Here is an 18101-nt window from a genome sequence, read left to right on the forward strand (position 1 = left end):
TTTTGACATACTGCCAAAAGCGTATTATTAGTCATTAGACTTGTGCGAGGCAGTCATAGTTTGCATTCCTCTCATAAATTTGATTTGGAAACTCGGGGAGATTCTCTACCATACCGAAATATCAAGAATATTTCAATCAAAAACATTTTAAGAGATCAATTTACATCATATCAAATAAATTGTTTGAGGTGTTATAATAAAATATTTCAGTGCAATAGAATAACAGCATGAGGTAAAACTACTGGTTAGTATTCTGGTTCTACTAGTAGAGCCCAGGAGACTAATGCAAGAAACTAGTTGGGCCTAGTCGCAAGAACCCAAACATATCAAATCAATGTTCAAACGAATTTCCACAAGCCTCTTTTCTGGCCGTTGTGGCATTTCCGTATACAACAGTGACACCTAGTGGCCAGAGTAAAAAATAATGACCTTCCTAACATTCATACCCATTTAAGGTAAAAAAGATCAGAAGATGGTTTAATGTTTATTAAACTGTTAAATCAGACATGGCTTCCAGAATTTTCATGCACATAATAAAAAAAGAAAAATACAACGTTGCAATGATAATTATAAATAAGCACCATAACTGTAGCACACACCAATATGTACCCAATCTTGGGTGTAAAATCATCACACCCAAAGGCTTAATATTTACAGTATGGCAAATAAAGGTCATCTTGAAATTACAACATGACATTCTGTGGCAAAATCATACACCACCTGAGAAATTAGATTTCATACAAACTTTGGTTGTTGACGACAAAAGTCAACAGCTCAAGCCTTGTTCCATGAAGACACTGGGATTTGATTTGCTTCAAAATAACCTGCTATGTGTTACTAAAGTTCAGTCAAGTACAAACGTCCAAATAGATTTGCTTTCCTAAGGCAGAAGTTTTTTTTTTTTAATCTGGTTAGTCCATACTACGTACAAAGACAAATGTACTCGTTTAGCGACAGCACAAGGGTGAAACATTTCAATGACCACGATTCATGCACTAACTAGTTTGTTAATCCTACAGGCTAATCGGTAAAGCAATTTTGTTTTACACCGCCACCCAAAACATTTTTTTCTCAACTTATGTTATCATCATTATGAGTCTTTTTTTTCTGCACAACAAGGTCCTTTAAGTATAGTACCGTATACATAATTCCCAAGTAAAAAGAAAATTGGAAATATTACTATCTAATCATTCATTCGCTAGAAATGAATGGCTGACCTCGATGTGACTTAAATGTATCCAACTAGATATCCTTTGGATTTTGTCATCATCAGTAGCTCATTAAGTAAGTAACACACAATTAAAGTAACATTTCCATACTAACAAGTTAAAGAAAGCACATTTCATCAACCCATGACCCAAAATTTGTTCTGTTATGAACACAAAAAACTGTGAACATGCACCATCAAATTTCAGCACGTCAAGCACCGAGTCAACCGCAGGATTGCGGAGGGGCAAAATATTAACGTCATTAATAACTTCCCTTTTCGACACATTGTACTTAATTACATATTTTGACCACTTTGCATCTCAGCGGTGCATCCAAACTGCTGTGTAGCATTTTAATTGACAAATTTGATTCCTAGTTACTTTGACTCAACAAGCAAGTGAGAGGTCCAATCTTGCCGATGGTATATTTTTCTGACCTGGCTCAACCTCACCGAGGATATTGTTGCACACACATTTAAGGCCAGGCTGGTGAGTGCGGGCCTCATCTTAGCACCTCTGGTCCAAATAGGCCGACAGCAAAAGCGCGGGAGGCAGGAAGTCCTCCTGTTTGTTGACCACTTCGGTCTGACGACACCCATTCAAGTTGCTACCTGGGACACCAACAACAACAAAAATCAACTTTTATTTAAATATGATCGGCTGATTCGCATGAGGGGGTGTACACTTTTAATAGCCACCGTCAGTGAAAAGATCCCAACGCCACACTCACTTGAAGAGACGAGGTCCATGTATTGGCAGACGGCATGGAGCAGCAGCCTTTCAAAGCTGAGCCACAAACAAGAAAATCCATATCATAAACCTGATGTGATTTAAACAGCACATGTTGTTTTGCTACAGTAGATCGACCAAAAACAAACAAACAACTGTGTTCTATGGTATGAGGCATCCGTGTTATTGTATTCCTACTGTATACAATACTTGACCAACATTTTTTTCCAGACAAAAGACTGACATTGAGTGGAAACACACTACACATGGAGGACAAAAAAAAACAACAACAATAACACCCACCTGCTGGAGAGGTTGGCTGTGTAAACTGAATGAGGTTGCGTGAGGAAGAAGCTCACAACGTTTTCTTCAAGGACTTCCAGCGTTCCCTGTGAGAAGGAAGGGAAGAATGAAAGGGAGAAACAAACACACATATTTTCCACTTTTATTTCTATACATGAAAATGCACAAATGCGCACACCTATTCAACAACTGGAAGCGCAAAGATGGATAGAAAATAAAACAAAGTATAAATAAAAGAATCATTTTTTCGAAAAGCGCACTCACCACCGGGATTTGTCTTCGTCTCAAAGTCGATCGCAGTCTCCGGTCGATTCTCTGGAAACATTCCTGAGCTGTGAAGGCGGGATTTACTGTGGAAAGACAACACAGCCACAACAATCAATCAATTAGTGAGCAAACTATTCATGTCAAATATATTTCTTTTCCTTGATGGCATCAAATTTTCAGGTTTTATACACCAAAGTCAAAGTGTGCTGAAACTACTTTGGAATATCCAGTGCTTTTGAATGAATTACCATTCCTCTGGTCTTTAAGGAGACAACTGGCGAGTTTCTTCTTGGCCACTTCCTGCTCGAGCAGAGACAAAAGTCTCTCCTGCTCTTCTCCAGAGCAATTCATGAAGTCACTCCATGGCTAAGAGAACAAGAAGTGGTTTTACAAAGCAGACATGAACGGATCTGATCCAGCATCAGAAACCTTAAAAAAAAAAAAAAAAAGAAAAGACAGGGTTAGCATCAACCTCGATGTAGTCATCATTGGTCCAGGCCTCCGTGAAGATAGACGGGATGGCTGGAGTACTGCAAACTTCCAATTCATCTTTGGAACACTCGTCATCCTTCTCAAGAAGATTGGTAAGATAACGAGCTGTTTTTTTTTAATACATAAGAATCAGAATCAGATAATACAAATCTAAGAATTAGTGTTCTATCAATCTCGTGTGGTCTCAATTTGGAGCTTACTGTTCTCCTGTCGGCGCAGGCTCTTCTTGCCTTTGGCTCTCGGCGTAAGGTCAGAGTTGCGAATGGCTTGGTTGATATAGAACTGTTTCTTTTTGCTGGGACACGCTCGCTTGGCTGGAGAGTTGGGCAGGGAGGTGCATTTACGTTCCTCAATCAGGCTGCCGACACAATAAAAACACCTTTAGTTTTCAGTACTTCCCCAATCATTAATGACAAATTTTCAAAGGACTCCAACACGCTGCAGGAGTGTTTTGATGCCACAGCTTTTTTTTTTTTTAGGTGCTCTATAAATAAGTCCAGTTGAGTTACCCATTGACCAGACAAGCCATGCAGTCTCGTTTCATATGAAACATTTTAAAATAGTTGTTTATTAAGAATTGTATTTACATGCATGTCTTTATTAAAGGGATATCTTTTCCTCAAGGATGGATTTCTATTCTTATTTAATGATGATTTTTATAATGAAGAGTGCAATGAATGTAGGTCAGTAGATGAAGTACTGCAATGGATGGATGATGCAATGTTTACCCGTCAGGGCTTTACAGAACAGCACAATGTCTCAGTTAACGTGCAAAAGAAGAAAATAAACATATTTGGATAGATCTAATAAAGACAAAGATTTAATGAAGGGATTTAATCAACAAAAAGTGAATTTCAACTTCGATGCATTTCTCACTGACAAACAAAAAAAGATCAAAATGCAAACAATGACAGGGGAACCAAATATACAATCAAATGAACAATATTAACTATTGATCGGAAATCAAACGCGAAATGTCAGTGCACTTAATACACTACGAGGGAGGACAAAAGAGGACAAACACGTCCATTTAAATGGACATTAGCAGAGTGACTTGGCTAATGATCGTCACGCGTCATTTTCACTTACATGTAATCCTGCTCTTCATTGTGTTTTGTCACAACGACCATTTTATTACAAAGGATTTAACCGTGGCTAGAACGGATGTTTAAGGCTCAAATGTTAGCAGTAGCTAACTAGCTTGGACAGACAGTCAGACAGACAGACGACAAAAATAGCTGGCCCAGTCCCGCCCCGCCCCTTCTCGCCTCGCCCCCACCACAGATCGTGGGAAAACCAAGTCGTTCACTCGTCACAAGATTTGAAGGCAAAAAGAAAATGACGAAATGACAGTATGATCTGAATTGTATTTATTGGGGAAAAAAATAATCCCAGTGCAAAATGTACAGATTAAATCACTATTTACAAAACCTTTCTGATTGTGAGACATGTTTGGCAGCAGCGCTGCTCAATTTCCCACTTTCAGAATATTACAACAGCAATTACCTTTTTGGCACTATCTTTGCATTGCCTCCAAACACTGGAGTAGTATTTCTCAACCTTTATTGAGTCATTAGAAAATGTAAAAACTGTACAAAATTTAAACAACAATATGTTAACAAAGTTAAATAGCCTTCTTTCCATGCTGGTACTGGGTTAGTGAAGCCATGCTCCAAGGGAACACAAAAAGCATGCTTATAATTTGTCCATACGACCTTCTCGCAGTCTGCGAAATCTTGACTGCGGCGTCTCCATTTTTTTACATCCCTTTGGGTTGTTTTGGTTTCACTCATACTTCTTTGGCTACGACCGAAGCTGCTTTGCTGCGGTGTCTCAGCTCAATGTGTTGAGGGATCACGTTGCTCTTAGCGGCGCCGTTATCCACGGTGGCGTTTGTGGGGTGTTCGTCGTCCGTCTGCTCCTTAGCAAAATTGACAAAGACCTAGGGAATGCACAATAGGTTCATTTCACTTTTAAGAGGAAGGCATGTTTCCTTCACCGCTCGCTCGCTCGCTTGAGTCATACCTGGTCCAGGGTGGTCTGTGAAACGGAGAAGTCACTGATGCCCAGCTCTTTATATTTGGCCAGCACGCCAAACACCTGAGCCAGACAGCAGGCGTGTGCTGGAAGTTGGTACTGCTGCACATTCTGGTGCCGCTCCTTCAGCTCGATCAGTGGGAAAGTGTTCTTGATGTAGTCGTTGACAGGGCACGTGTCTGGATTGGATTCGCTGTCTGCCAGACGCAGGATGATGGTGTAGCCATCACCAAATCTGATTCGTGAACAACGTGGAAGATGATTTCCACAGTAACTTGTCATTATTCAAATGTGGAAGAGGAAAAGTGTTACCTGTTCTTCAAGTGCTGCACAGAACCAAGACACTGGAAACGTCCATTGACCATGATAGCCATTCTGGTGCAAAGAGCCTCACATTCCTCCATACTGATTCATGCAAGTGAAATATCAACTTTCTATGACACTGAAGTCGTTCTAAGTACGTAAATTGGCTATTCAGTGCTTGGCGTCGTGACATTTCTGAGTTTTACCACGGATAAGTGAATACGGTGGTCTACCTGTGGGAGGTCAGAACGACCGCTCTTCCCTCTTTGGTGAAGCAGAGGATGCAATTCCACATGAACCTTTTTGCCTTAGGGTCCATGCTAGTGGTGGGCTCGTCCTGAAAGCAAATATAACAAGAGTGTTTTGTAAATGCAGGACGATTTCAAAGTTGCAAATGGACTTCTCTGCACAAAGTGCGAAAACCCATTCATTTACAACGGCGTGTCCGCCAGAGGGCGACATTTCCCCAGTAGCGCTCCAGCGGGAGCTCATCTAAATCAATCCGAACGCCTAGAACTCTGCCCGGGGCGTCGTTCAGCGGCTGCTCTCGGCACTTTAGGTACCAGGGGTGGCATCACATTCAATCGTGATCGATATAGATGTCCCAAAACGATGTTATTGCAGCTGTCGTGAGTGATTCCCAACTTTAAAGTCACATCTACACCCACTCATTTATCTCAAGCACCATTTTGTGGTCACCTCACCAGAAATATAACAGGCGGAGCACCGATGAGGGCGATAGCGGTGGACAGCTTCCTCTTGTTGCCTCCGCTGTAGCTTCCGGCCTCTTGCTTGGCATACTGGCTCAGTCCCATTTTCTTCACAGCCCACTGAGCCACCTAAATGGCAAGACAAAATGTATCAATGGTCCCGTTGAGTAAGATTTTCAATTGAAAAATCACCTCTTTGACGGACTCCTCGGGCACGCCGTGTAGCCGAGCATACAGCTCCAGATGTTCCACGCCGGTCAATAGGTCGCAGATGGCGTCAAACTGCGGGCAATATCCCATCAGCTTGTGAACCTGGTCCAACTCTCTCAGGACACTAGTAAAACACAGCAATGTATTTTGTGTGCACTTCTCAAAACAGGGTGGTGGAGAAAATGTCAACCTGTGGTGGTTGAGGAAAGCCTCGCCGAAGGTAATCGACGTGTCTCCGGTCAACATGCGAAAAGTAGATGTCTTCCCTGCGCCGTTGACACCCAGCAGGCCAAAACACTGGAAGAGAAATATTTTGTCATGAAGTAAGTCATAAATACCACGCCAGTAACTTATCATAGTCCTCACCTCGCCACGAGGAATCCCCAGGCAGAGTTTATAGACTGCTGGTTTCTTGCCAGCTTTGTAAATCTGCACAACACAAACATAAAAATCCATGTGGTACATATTTACCTATGTTCATCCACTTGATTATAAAATACTTGAAAGACATGTTTTTTTTAAAAATCATTGACAAAATCCAAAATACGCACTTTGGTCAGGTCAATCATGGTGATGATGTCGGCATCGGCTTTGCCGGTTTTGACCCTCTCTCTTTCTCTGGCCACGTCCTCGTCCTCTGGGCCAAGTGGCGGGCTCCCACACACGACCGAGCGTTGCCTGAACACACAATTGTATCCTCAAGTGTGCACTGTGAGTAGGAATCGAACGTGACGTATGCACGCGTCTGAAAAGTGAGCGTACTTGAAGCACGACCAACCAAGACAGGAGTTTCGGATACTCCTGTAAGCAATGAAGAACTTGTACTGCAGCATTAAGGTAAAGGCAAAGAAGATAACACCCTGAGTTCCCATAGCAAAGAGGTTCTTCCCAACCAAGTCCCAACGCAAAGGGTAGTCCAAGGCCTGCTTCATGCCTGGAGAAGGAAAATGAGAAGAAGTATTCAATTCAACTGAAATATCTTGTTTGTGATCAAAGAACCAGTAAAATAATATTCAATTCAAATGTGCGACTATTTAAAAGATCTCCATACCAAGTCTCTGAGCGATGTCAGCTTCAGCTTGGTTTTTAGCCAGGTCTATGAGTCCTCGTCCCAAGCAGTAATGAGGGAAAATGAGCAACAACTTCTTCAGGACCTTGTTCACCCTGTTTAAATGCTGTAAAGGCACAAATATCCACAAAGTCAAACACTAGCAACATTTTAAAACTGGAAATGGAAGAAGAGAAGTCCCAAATACAAGCTTAGTTTTTCATTTGAATCCAGGTCTATTCAAAACAATCCAAATAAATAATAGAGTCCCTGAGAATTTTACCTCATCCTCAAACAATTCCAAAACAAATGTTGCAATGCTGCCATTAATTCCAATGAAGAGGTTGACAGAGGTCAAAACAATGTAGGCCGTGCTGGGAACGGTGAACACAAAGGATGCTGGATACATCAAGGGGGTGATGGACCACCTATTGATCAAACAAGCAACTGGCTCATCAATTACAAGTATATTCAAAATGTTAGAAAACGGAAAGCTGTGCTCAAAACGTACCCGTAGAAGAGGAGGAGCATGACGAGAGCCGGCAGGTTGCTGACCGAGACGTACGCTTCCGGCTGGAAACCGATGAAGATGAGCACCACGATAATGGCCGGGACCGTGTAGTTCAGCTGAAACAATGGAAAAATAGAAACAAAATAAACCATTAAGCCTCTGGCCTCCATAACGGGCCATTTGTGTGCAACTTGATTTTTTTGGAGGTGTACTGACCATGTCCCAGCAAAAGGTCGCCACCCAGTAGAGGATTGGTTGGACGCCACTTACAAACTGGAGATGTTTTGCTTTACTGGCTCGTTCCTCAATTAGATAAAGCACAAAACTGGCTGGCACAAAGGACATGGCAAACATCACACAGACAGAAAGCACAAGGTCCACTGAACTCGACATCCTAAAAAAAAAAAAAGAGGAAATGTCATGGCTATCCAATACGGACCATGCGTGAACATCACTCGTTGAGGACTCACTTGGCAATTTGGCCAAGCTGCTCCTTGGTGAGGTTCAGTGGGTGATTATAGGCTGTGATGCTTGGTTTTTGTGAATCATCTTGTAGTCCGGCTCGGAGCAAGCCGTTGTTCAGCACGTTAACAAATGCCACCAAAGAGTGCCAGCCTTTGTTATTGAACCACAACTAGTATGCAGCAAGAGGAAAAAAAAACATGTCAGAAAATCAAATCAACTTACCTTTGGAGATTTCTTGAAAGGCAAAGCTACCTTGACATTATTTTGTGCATCAAGACGTTCCAGAAATCCAATCAGTTTGTTGAAGAAGTCATTCAATGCACTATACTGTGAAGAATCAAAAATGTTAGAAAGCAGTGTTGAATGACAGATAGGGGGAAGAAAAAAAAGAAGCACGCAATACACCTGTGGAATGGAGTCCCGGTACTTGTTTCGGATCTTTGCGACTGAATCTTGGACAATAAAGTCCTTAGGTAAAGGCCGTCGGCTTCCGAGGGAAAAGCCGCCATATCTGCAACACAGTGACTTCAATCACTTCGGCGTGGCTGAAATAGAAGAGGTCTTGAAAAAAAGTGAGTCATTTACCTAAGTTCATTCACCTTGGTCTTGACCTTCAGGCTGTAAGAGAACAGTTTTTGGGTCACATTCCAGCAGCCGACATTCAGGGATTCACAATTTCAATGCTGTCACTAATATGAAAAAGAAAAATGCTATGCTATATCGGTACATTACAAGAAAAAATAGAAACTATAAATAAAAAGAAAAGGAGAGAAAGAAAGACACAAAGAATGAAAAACAATACAGAAGAAAAATCAATGGGTGAAGTACAATCTTGTTGCCATTGATCTGAAGTTAAAGAAAAGAGAAAAGAAATATTCCATCAATGTAATTTTGGATGTACCTCTTCTTGAGAATTTGTGAGTAGGTCTTTACCAGGTAATCTGACAGGTTATAACCTGTCAGATTTTGCAGGATGACACCATAGTGACTTGGGACCTGAAATTCCAGTAGTAAAATCAATTGGCAAATAATTACCTTGACAATCATGTAGTACAGTATTAATGACGAATTGTAATGCCCTTAAAATATAGTATATTTTATATCATAATTACAATATATATAATATTTATACAATCATTATTTTACCTCAGTATTAATGAGGAATTGCAATGCCCTTAAAAAAATATATAAAAATGTGAATAAAAATCCATATATATGCTAATTGATACTAACCTGTGGAGGGGGAAGTCCGCCGGCCCCCTCCGGACAATTTGGGAGCATATGCCGTGCATCTTCTGTGCTGCACTGACAATCTGGAGAAGGCCTCTCCTTGGTCCAGTTGCCTGTTGTGAAGATTTGCTGGGTGGAGATGGGGACATGGGGCCGTTTAAACTCACGTCCTGGTTTGCTGTCATACTTTTGGGCCCTGCAGGACAAGATGAAGTTTAGTCCACCAGTAGGAAGCTTTAGTTTATCATGTGTTTGAATCTTACAGGATGTGTTTGATGTTCTCCAAACACTTGGTACTAAAACCTGGCAGGTCCAGCAAGGCTTCCAGTAACTTCTCCATCGGTGGACTTCCAGGAGTATCATTGCTGTAAAGGTGTTGACCTCAGGTCAAGTCAGAATAACAACTAACAAGGTGTCGAGATCATATACTGAGCAAATGGAGTGAGTACCTGAAGAAGGTGTACTGTTCTCCATACATGCAAGGCTGGAGCTGCAGTGACGGATACTTCCCAAACTCCGGGACAACGCGACTGACAAACAGAGCGGCCAGCACAAACACAGCAGGCAGCACAATCTGTCGCACACAGTGAATTGATATATTATTATTGTTATATATATTTATGTGTATTTATGTGGGAGGTTAGTTGTTCTTCATTCGATTTATGATTACCTGAGCAAAAAGGGCTCGACGGCTTCTGCGAACATACAGCCATCGTTTGATGAAGAGAGCTCTCAGCTGCTGGCGGGTCAGATTCCATCCAGTCAGGGTGACACCTTGGCCAAGTCCACTCAGCATGTCTGTCTCCTCAGGTTCTGTGACAACACATTGTAGGAGTCCGAACCTCATTTGAGCTTATCTTAGCTCATAGCAGAAGTGAAAGTTATTCTGTGTTAAAAGCTTGTGTGTACCTATTTTATGCTCTTCCTCATGTGTCTGCTGAGAAGAATCAGTCTGCAGCTCTGGTTCCGCAGTTTCCTCTACCACTCGTAGAAAGATCTAGAGAAGAAACAGTAGGTACCTTCAAATATGTATGACAGTAGAACTTTTGACAAAAGGTTTAGTGAAACCACATTTTGGGTTACAACACGTTGGCGCGCAAATGCGTTTTTTTTTTTGCTTACGTCCTCTAGTTTACTGTCAGACAGTCCATAGCTTTCAATTCCAATCTCGGCTAGATTCTGATCCAGTTCAGACAGGAAGACAGCCAAGCGGCTGTCCTTGGAGGCTTCCTGGGGTAGATTCAACACCGCCTCACGTCCTGTCTCCTCCACCAACTTGGAATCAGGGAAGTGGCGCTGTGCCAAGGACATCAGTGTTTCCATGGCTACCATAAAAGCATCAATCAGCGCAGATCAAGATGAAAAGAAAAAGAAACACAATCAGTACATACCAAGACAAGAAAACAATTTGAAAACTTTGAAATCTACTTTTTAAAAAATCTTCACAAAGAAAACTCACATGAAGTGTTGTCCACAGGTCCGAGGTCTCCATTACAGGGTCTGCGTATGTCTCCAGTGTGCAATAAATTGCTGTCCTGAAAAACATGACAGATGTTATTTTACCACTTATGGGCTTAATTAAAAAAAAAAAAACATTCATGAGAAAATGCAGCACCTTTTTGACAACAGTCAGGGAGTAGCCAGATCCCATCTTAGATTTCAGAAAAAGTGGTGATCCACAGCAGCGCAGCCTTCCGTGGGAGATGATGGCAATGCGGTCGCCAAGTAGCTCTGCCTCGTCCATGTAATGAGTGGAGAGGATGATGGTTCGGTCTAACAAAGAGAAAACACGGTTGCAAATGAAAAGGCCCTCTCAATTGATGCAAGTCAAGCTAACACTTTCAGTTCACCTTTGCGGTATTTCAGCAACAAGTCCCAAATGCCTCGACGGGAGTACGGGTCCACCCCTGCTGTAGGTTCATCCAACACAACCACCTTGGAGCCTCCGACAAATGCTATTGCCACTGACAACTTCCTCTTCATGCCACCTGGTAGTGATAGTAGAAAGGTCAAAGGTGGACTTTGCAATTTTCAAAAGCAGACCAAAAACATTTATGATCAGTCATTATGACCTCATACTAGTTTTGATGATGGGTTGTTTTTCCTGGGGCACGGTTGTTTTTATGCAAATCAGAGCCACAAGATGGAACCAGAGAGAGCTATTTTTTTCTCCCCCAAGGAACATTTGAATTATGTACTACTGTCAGATCATACTGACAGTTTTAACTAATATGCCCAATCAAAAATTATTTATTTTTTTAATGGCAAACTTCCCTTAAAAACAGGTATTACTATGCATGAGCTCACCAGAGAGGGTTTCAATCAGTTCATGACGTTTGTGAAGAAGTCCAACTTCTTCAAGCCAAGAGTCAAGCTCGCCATTCACCTCTTCTTTGGACATACCCTTCAGACGTCCATAAAACCACACGTGCTCCTCCACTGTTAAACTACAGCACAGACAGACAGTAAAAAACCTGTTACAATGTTACATTTTAACTCTTGATTTTCCACCTGTTGAATGTTTCAGTACTATAAAAGAATATATAATATACAATATAGAAGTGACCAATGGATTATCTGGTTCAGTCACACAATCAGAAAAACTTGAACTAACACCGTGACAAAGTTACAATTTCAGCTTTGACATTTTCTTCATAAAGAAAGAAGTGTCGTATTGACTTGGATGCAAGTGCATGTAATCCATCCTTACACATCAAACAGGACATTATGTTGGGGGCAAACACCTAACGTCCTTCGAATGGTGTCCACGTCATAGCGTATGTCCATCCCGTTAATGTACACCGTGCCCGAGGTGGGTGGGAACATACCTGTCAATACAGATCTGACATACAAGCAAAAAATAATTGTCGAGATTTCAAATCTCAATTCTGTGACAATATATGAACATAAAAAAAAGATAGAAAGTGAAGTCATTCCATCTTAAAAATACCATATCACGTTGAAATGCGAGACAAACACGAGCGAAACAATCCAAAATTCAATCTACTCATACAAGGTAGTTGTTTTTCCTGCTCCGTTGTGACCCAGAAATGAAGTGATCTGCCCCTCATAGAACTTTAGGTTGAGATGGTTGACAGCCAGCTTGGCTCCTTTCTTGTAGATTTTCACCAGGTTACTTATGTTGACTCCGAGGACAAGGTTACTTGGGTCGGCTTCGATGCAATCTACGTACACATAGTTGCCGTTAACAGACAAACAAGAATGTTTTTCAATCGGAACTGCCTGCCAATGAAATGAATAAAGAAACAAGTATGGAGGGGAAAAAGTCAAGGACGCAAAAAGCTACTGTGTATACTTTTTAGTCTGACCTTTAACACGCTCTGCGGGGGCAGTGGGAATTGGAATGCCATCCTCCATGGAAATCCCCTTCCAGTAGTTGATATGAAAGAGGAAGTACCATGGCTTCGGGATGCCATATTCACCTGAAGGACACACATTGTCTGCCGCTTTGATTGGATATCAATGACTATGAAGTAAAAGGTGGTCATACCAGGGAACACCGTTTCGATGTACCAGGCTGCCACCCCGTAGATAAAGGCATCCACGTAAAGCATCGCTATAGACGTAGCAAAGTTGTACGGGTCGTCCTCCACTGGACTGGAGTGTAAATTGTACCACTGTATCCCGATGCCTTGCTCCTCGTATTGAGAGAAATACTCGCAGCCGAACCCAAAGGCCACGGGAGACAGAAAGCTCTGAGAAAAGAAACCAGCACCAAATGTATTATACCAAAATATGTCAAAAGAAATCTTTTTTTTTCTCCACTCACAGCAAAAACCTTTACAGTGATGGTGACGCGGTCTTGCCAAGACACAAATAGTACGTATGGAAGGTAGAGGCCAAAGTATAGGAGCCCCCCGCATGCAGCGGCCATGTTGGCCTTGGAGAAGAAAGTACTGATGAGGAAGCACTGCGTGATGGTGGCGGTGGCAAAGGCCATCAGGAAAAAAAAGACCACCAACATATTGCTATATGGCAGGATCTCACCCCACTAGAGACAGGAAAAGCAAAATGTGTTTGTTTTTTTGTGTCTAGTACATCATGATGCAGTGACCGAGAACTGTTCTTGCCTTAAGCAGCGCAATCAGGAGTACGGCAGACAGCAGGAAAGGTACAAGACTGCTGATGAACCAGCTGAGCCACAGAGTTCCTGTACTCAAACCCATAATTTTCATGGTTTCTTTCAGTCTGGCTTCCTTCTCGTAAACCACGCCCTTAATGATTACCGCCACCGAATAGATCCAGGCCAGCGTCAGGAAAAGCGGCAGGGTGCGATTCAACATTCGAAGGAAACTGTGGAAAAACAAAGAAGCATTTTTGGTCCATCATGTTGTGGAATGGAATGTGGAAGTGGGTTCAAATTGCAACATAGTCAAATTTGGGACGGAGTGACTTACATATCATCCACAAAACACGGATATGGCATTTGCTGTATGTAGAGGCCAATGTTTTGTTGTGATTTGGTCAGAACACGAGAAAGCGCCTTCTCCACCAGGTCCTGAATATATACAAAGCCTCCGCGGATGTAGTGCATGTCTTTGAACGAATGAGCCACCGGGCCGGCATCCCAAAACCTGCAGAAAAAAAACCTTCAATTGTGACTTTATGCGGCGACAAACGCTGTCAAAAATATGACACTACCTTTTTTTGATTCTATCAGTACGAGTCACATCATCAATGTCCATTCGGATCTTGTAGGAGACGTTGGATGGCAGTTCGGAAGAAGAATTGGGAAGCGCAAACACCACGCCTGCCCAAAACTCTTTGTCCTCGAGGAGCTCCAAAGACCTCCTGACCAGCTGCTCTTCATCCTTGAAACCCTCCAACTTGTTGACAAAAAAACACTGTGAGAGAAGACAATGAGATCTGCACTTGCTTTCGGCTGGAAAATCCACATTGGAAAATGTAAACCTGGGTGACTTGAGCAAGATAGGTGATGGTGTCATTGATGTCTTTGTAAAGGTCTCGCCAGGTTGCATTTTTTCCGGACCTCCTCGGTGCATCCGGTGGAGGACTGGACAAGAAATGAGCCAAGCGTGAGGCTGTCCATGTTGTGTTTTTCAATCGCTGGTTGACCTCCGTAGCTATATCGGGCAACTGAAGCAAGCCCTGCTCCCACCGCGCAAGCGCACACACAAAAAATGTTTTCATATGAATTAGGAAGACAAGAGCTTCACTGGCGGAGCTAGAAAATGGGGGTCTGGGGGCACTGCCCCCCCCCCCCCCCTTCTTTCCCCCGACATTATGCTTGGACCCCCATATTTTCTAGAATATTCCGGAAATAAACTTCTTTTTTTAATAATTGTTTTTGTAATTATTTTTCTTCTATTTTACAAATGCAAACCCGTGACCTGCCTCCACCAGTGATGGATTCTATCTACGGGGAGTCAGACCTTTAACACCGGAATCTCCACTCTGGTCTCCATGGTCTTTATGATTTCTGGCCCCACTTGCAACCAAGCGTCATTCAGGTCCTTGAAGATATGAAGGTCTTGAAAAGTCTTGTTCACCTTCAATTGACAGAAACAACAAATTGTATATTTGCCTGTAATCATTGTAAAACGTCTGACTTTACCTCTTTCATAACTTGTTGAATTGCAGGCGTGTCTGGTGTGTACAGCAGTTTCCCATTGACAATAGGTTTAATGACTCGCCATACATTAGACAAGGGACTGGCTCTTATGCGTTGAATCAAGTTTTGGCAGAAAGCTTTTCGGGAGCGGACAAAGTTTGAGCAAAACAAAATGACAACGGCCAGTTCAAATTCCATTGAGTGTCTAACTTACCGGCGTTATTGGTGTTGATGATATCTTTTTTTTGAAAGACCATGTTCCGGTCCTGGTCTACATACGAGTTGATGGATGGCACGTTTTGAGTGATAAGCCCGGAGCGATTGCACAGGATCCTTGCCATTGACTCGTAATTGTGAGTCCAATTTTTGGGAGATAACAGGCTGACTTCCTCATTCATATCAGAGAAGCTGGAGAGGGATGAGAACTGAGGAAGAGGATGGGTTAGGTGCAAGAAAAAAAAAAGATCATCAAGATGATTTGATGGGCTCTTACAACTTTGACGATGTCCGCAAACTGCACGGCGACGAAGCGGATGGATTGTCTCACAGCAGTCTTATCAGCGGGGCTCATAGCCTACATGGAAAACGAGAAATAGCACGAGTATGTTTGACATTTTTGTTTTAATATTAAATTTTTTTCCCACCATGAAATTTCTGACAACTTTGGTTGTGTCCATCTGAGAGAGAAAGATGCGATAGGCGTCCAGAGCTACGTCATCAGGCAGCGCACACAGTTGCGGTTGAAGATCATTCATATCATTTGGATCCAAAATAAGATACTCGTTTAATTGCCTGGTGTTGCATAGCAGATTCTTTAACTTCAGCGGAGGGGCAGCCAAAGAAGGCTAGATGGAAGAGTTAAAACAAATGTGTTAGCATGACATTAGCAATATGTTTTTTATCTCGGGGTTGAACATAGAAATGACTCTTCCGTTAACAAAGCGTGAAATCCAGTTCAAGTGTGTTCACCTTAAAATTAAGTTGGCTCTTCAGCAGCTTCTCTATTGTTGCAGGCGGAAGGCCACCTTTGGTGCTCAAGTAGGTAGAAAACTTCTCATTGGGTCTTAGGAACTGCGCGACTGAGAGAGCTGCAATGAAGCATGAAGGGAAATGAGTAGAGCTAGAAATAAAAGTTACAAGTTAGAATAACACATGCGACGAATCAAGAATGAGCCTGATCTGTCGGCCAAACCTGGTATTCATACGCATTCAATGTCTTTACACACTTAGGTCACCTGATTGCAAATAGAAAAGAAAAAAAAAACAATGGCAAAGAAATGCAAAGAAAATATACAAATATACAACCTTATTGGTCCAAAATTAAACACATCTCGTGATAACAACAGTGGGTTTAAAATGTTAAGGCATTACTTAAGTTGAAAAGAAATGTTAAACATACTTGGCCAGAGCGCTGGTTTACTTCCCACACTCTGGATGGTCGTCCTCAGCTGAGCGAGGCTTGACACGTCCTGATTTGCAGTGTAGTTTAAAAGCCTCTGTGCGTCCACAAAGAAACGAGAAATTCTGGAAGGGCATAAAAGCATAATAGCTCATCATAAACAAGAATGTATTGAAGTAGTTCAATGTTCAGGCCAGGAATGTTTTTGCATTCAGGCCACCTACATTGAGTCATCAAAGTTGCCCACTTGGCCCGGAGTCTCCCCTAACGTTGGGCTATTAAAGCAGGGATTGTAGAAGTTGCAGATGAAACCTTGAATCCACGGCAAGGTGCCTGCTGATGGCAAGGCTTTGTTTGGAAAGTGACCTGGGTAAAAAAAAAAAAAAAGAGCAGATTGTTGCAAAATATAATCGCGAATGACTCAAGGCTTATAAATTACATTTTGGCATTTAGAAAAAAATGTTACTCACATTCATCTTGCTGACGAGGACGATTGGTGTTACGGACATAAATGAGGATAACAAAGAGGAAGAGTGGCCAGAAGATCTCAATAATCAGTTGAATCTGCATAAAAGAGAGAATGCATGGTCAATTGCATCTTCTGCAGTCTGGATGCCTTGTGGCAAAACAGCACCTCCCACAGGTGAGTTATGGTAGTACACCAGTACACTTGTCATATCGTTGTTCATGATTGTCATGTGTTACTCTTTTTTTTTTATTAACCTTTTCTGCTCTTACTTAATTACACTCCACATAATTGTCACTTTTCGCTCAAGATGTATATGTGAACACAACCAGAAGCATCGAAAAGTAATTGATGACAGCACCTTGTTTCTTCTGCGACAGGTGACATTCTTCCAAAGCAAGAGAAGAAGCTGCTGGAAAAAATCCATCACTGTTTCAAAAAGAACACATGGTGAGATCTCCGACCAGCGAGCCTCACATGGCCAAACACAAACAGCCTATCAGAATCTTCCATGCACGCGTCCATTCAATCAAATATACAAACATCATAACATACGAAAGTGTATTAAAAATTAGATTGATGGTTGTCTTACGTGTCTCCTTTAGACTGACAATCCGTTTATTACCAAATCCGGGCGGCGTGTTGTGGAGAAGGTCTATGAAGCCCCTGAGCTTCAATGAGTGGAAAATAATCAAATAAAAGCTTTAAGACGAGAAGTTTGACCTGGTTTGTCTTCTTTTATACGTACTTAAATATTACGTCAGTTAATGGTCATTTGTTTCTGCTGATCAACAAGACTCGAGTGAGCAATTTAACATGACGTAATTAAAGCCTATTACATAGCTAAAGAGAATAACAGCCGTCAAAATGCTAATACTTACCTTTATGGTTCTCCGAGAAAGTGTAACTCCGCTTTATTTTCTCTGGGGTGTTGGCATGTTTTCTCCGCTTCCCTATTTTTAAGGCGAGGAGGAAATATTTGAAGTCTTGCCCCTAGAACACCTACCTTTACATACCCGGAAGTCAAAGGAGCCGGTAAATGATGTGATTGGTCAACACCAATGTTGATGGAAGCTGATAGGATATTTGACAAAGAGTCTATTAGTCTATTATTCTTCAATAATAATCAA

General features: G+C 41.9%; 2 protein-coding genes and 1 long non-coding RNA gene across 3 annotated transcripts; 1 reads left to right on the forward strand and 2 right to left on the reverse strand.

The window, feature by feature from the left end:
• Positions 1-477: 477 nt before the first annotated feature.
• On the reverse strand, positions 478-4227 carry r3hdm4 (R3H domain containing 4). The gene is made up of 8 exons (XM_085928981.1): positions 4089-4227; positions 3200-3357; positions 2980-3104; positions 2756-2873; positions 2505-2590; positions 2241-2326; positions 1939-1994; positions 478-1819 (listed from the first exon to the last, which is right to left on the reverse strand). The coding sequence occupies exons 1-8, from the start codon at positions 4127-4129 to the stop codon at positions 1716-1718; spliced, it is 774 nt and encodes a 257-aa protein (XP_085785107.1). The 5' UTR covers positions 4130-4227; the 3' UTR covers positions 478-1715.
• A 121-nt stretch (positions 4228-4348) lies between these two features.
• Positions 4349-17998, reverse strand: abca7 (ATP-binding cassette, sub-family A (ABC1), member 7). The gene is made up of 50 exons (XM_085928906.1): positions 17853-17998; positions 17564-17642; positions 17333-17400; positions 16976-17069; positions 16730-16871; positions 16506-16630; positions 16076-16194; positions 15751-15951; positions 15600-15680; positions 15321-15531; positions 15110-15243; positions 14928-15044; positions 14446-14643; positions 14176-14378; positions 13932-14108; positions 13605-13827; positions 13304-13525; positions 13025-13229; positions 12843-12956; positions 12527-12698; positions 12224-12355; positions 11821-11960; positions 11364-11501; positions 11129-11286; positions 10973-11048; positions 10636-10838; positions 10423-10510; positions 10184-10326; positions 9963-10087; positions 9777-9878; positions 9517-9709; positions 9185-9279; positions 8869-8901; positions 8689-8794; positions 8536-8610; positions 8289-8452; positions 8035-8212; positions 7819-7934; positions 7591-7735; positions 7311-7434; positions 7022-7193; positions 6811-6937; positions 6626-6688; positions 6450-6556; positions 6242-6383; positions 6044-6178; positions 5573-5676; positions 5349-5441; positions 5025-5271; positions 4349-4941 (listed from the first exon to the last, which is right to left on the reverse strand). The coding sequence occupies exons 3-50, from the start codon at positions 17396-17398 to the stop codon at positions 4789-4791; spliced, it is 6681 nt and encodes a 2226-aa protein (XP_085785032.1). The 5' UTR covers positions 17399-17400; positions 17564-17642; positions 17853-17998; the 3' UTR covers positions 4349-4788.
• On the forward strand, positions 16982-17686 carry LOC147047599 (uncharacterized). The gene is made up of 3 exons (XR_015068036.1): positions 16982-17148; positions 17352-17421; positions 17577-17686. It is a non-coding gene; the product is annotated as an uncharacterized LOC147047599 (long non-coding RNA).
• Positions 17999-18101: the final 103 nt, after the last annotated feature.

The sequence above is a fragment of the Syngnathus leptorhynchus genome, chromosome 13 (genome assembly GCF_054491065.1).
Source record: "Syngnathus leptorhynchus isolate UIUO chromosome 13, UIUO_Slep, whole genome shotgun sequence".
Taxonomy (NCBI): Eukaryota; Metazoa; Chordata; class Actinopteri; order Syngnathiformes; family Syngnathidae; genus Syngnathus; species Syngnathus leptorhynchus.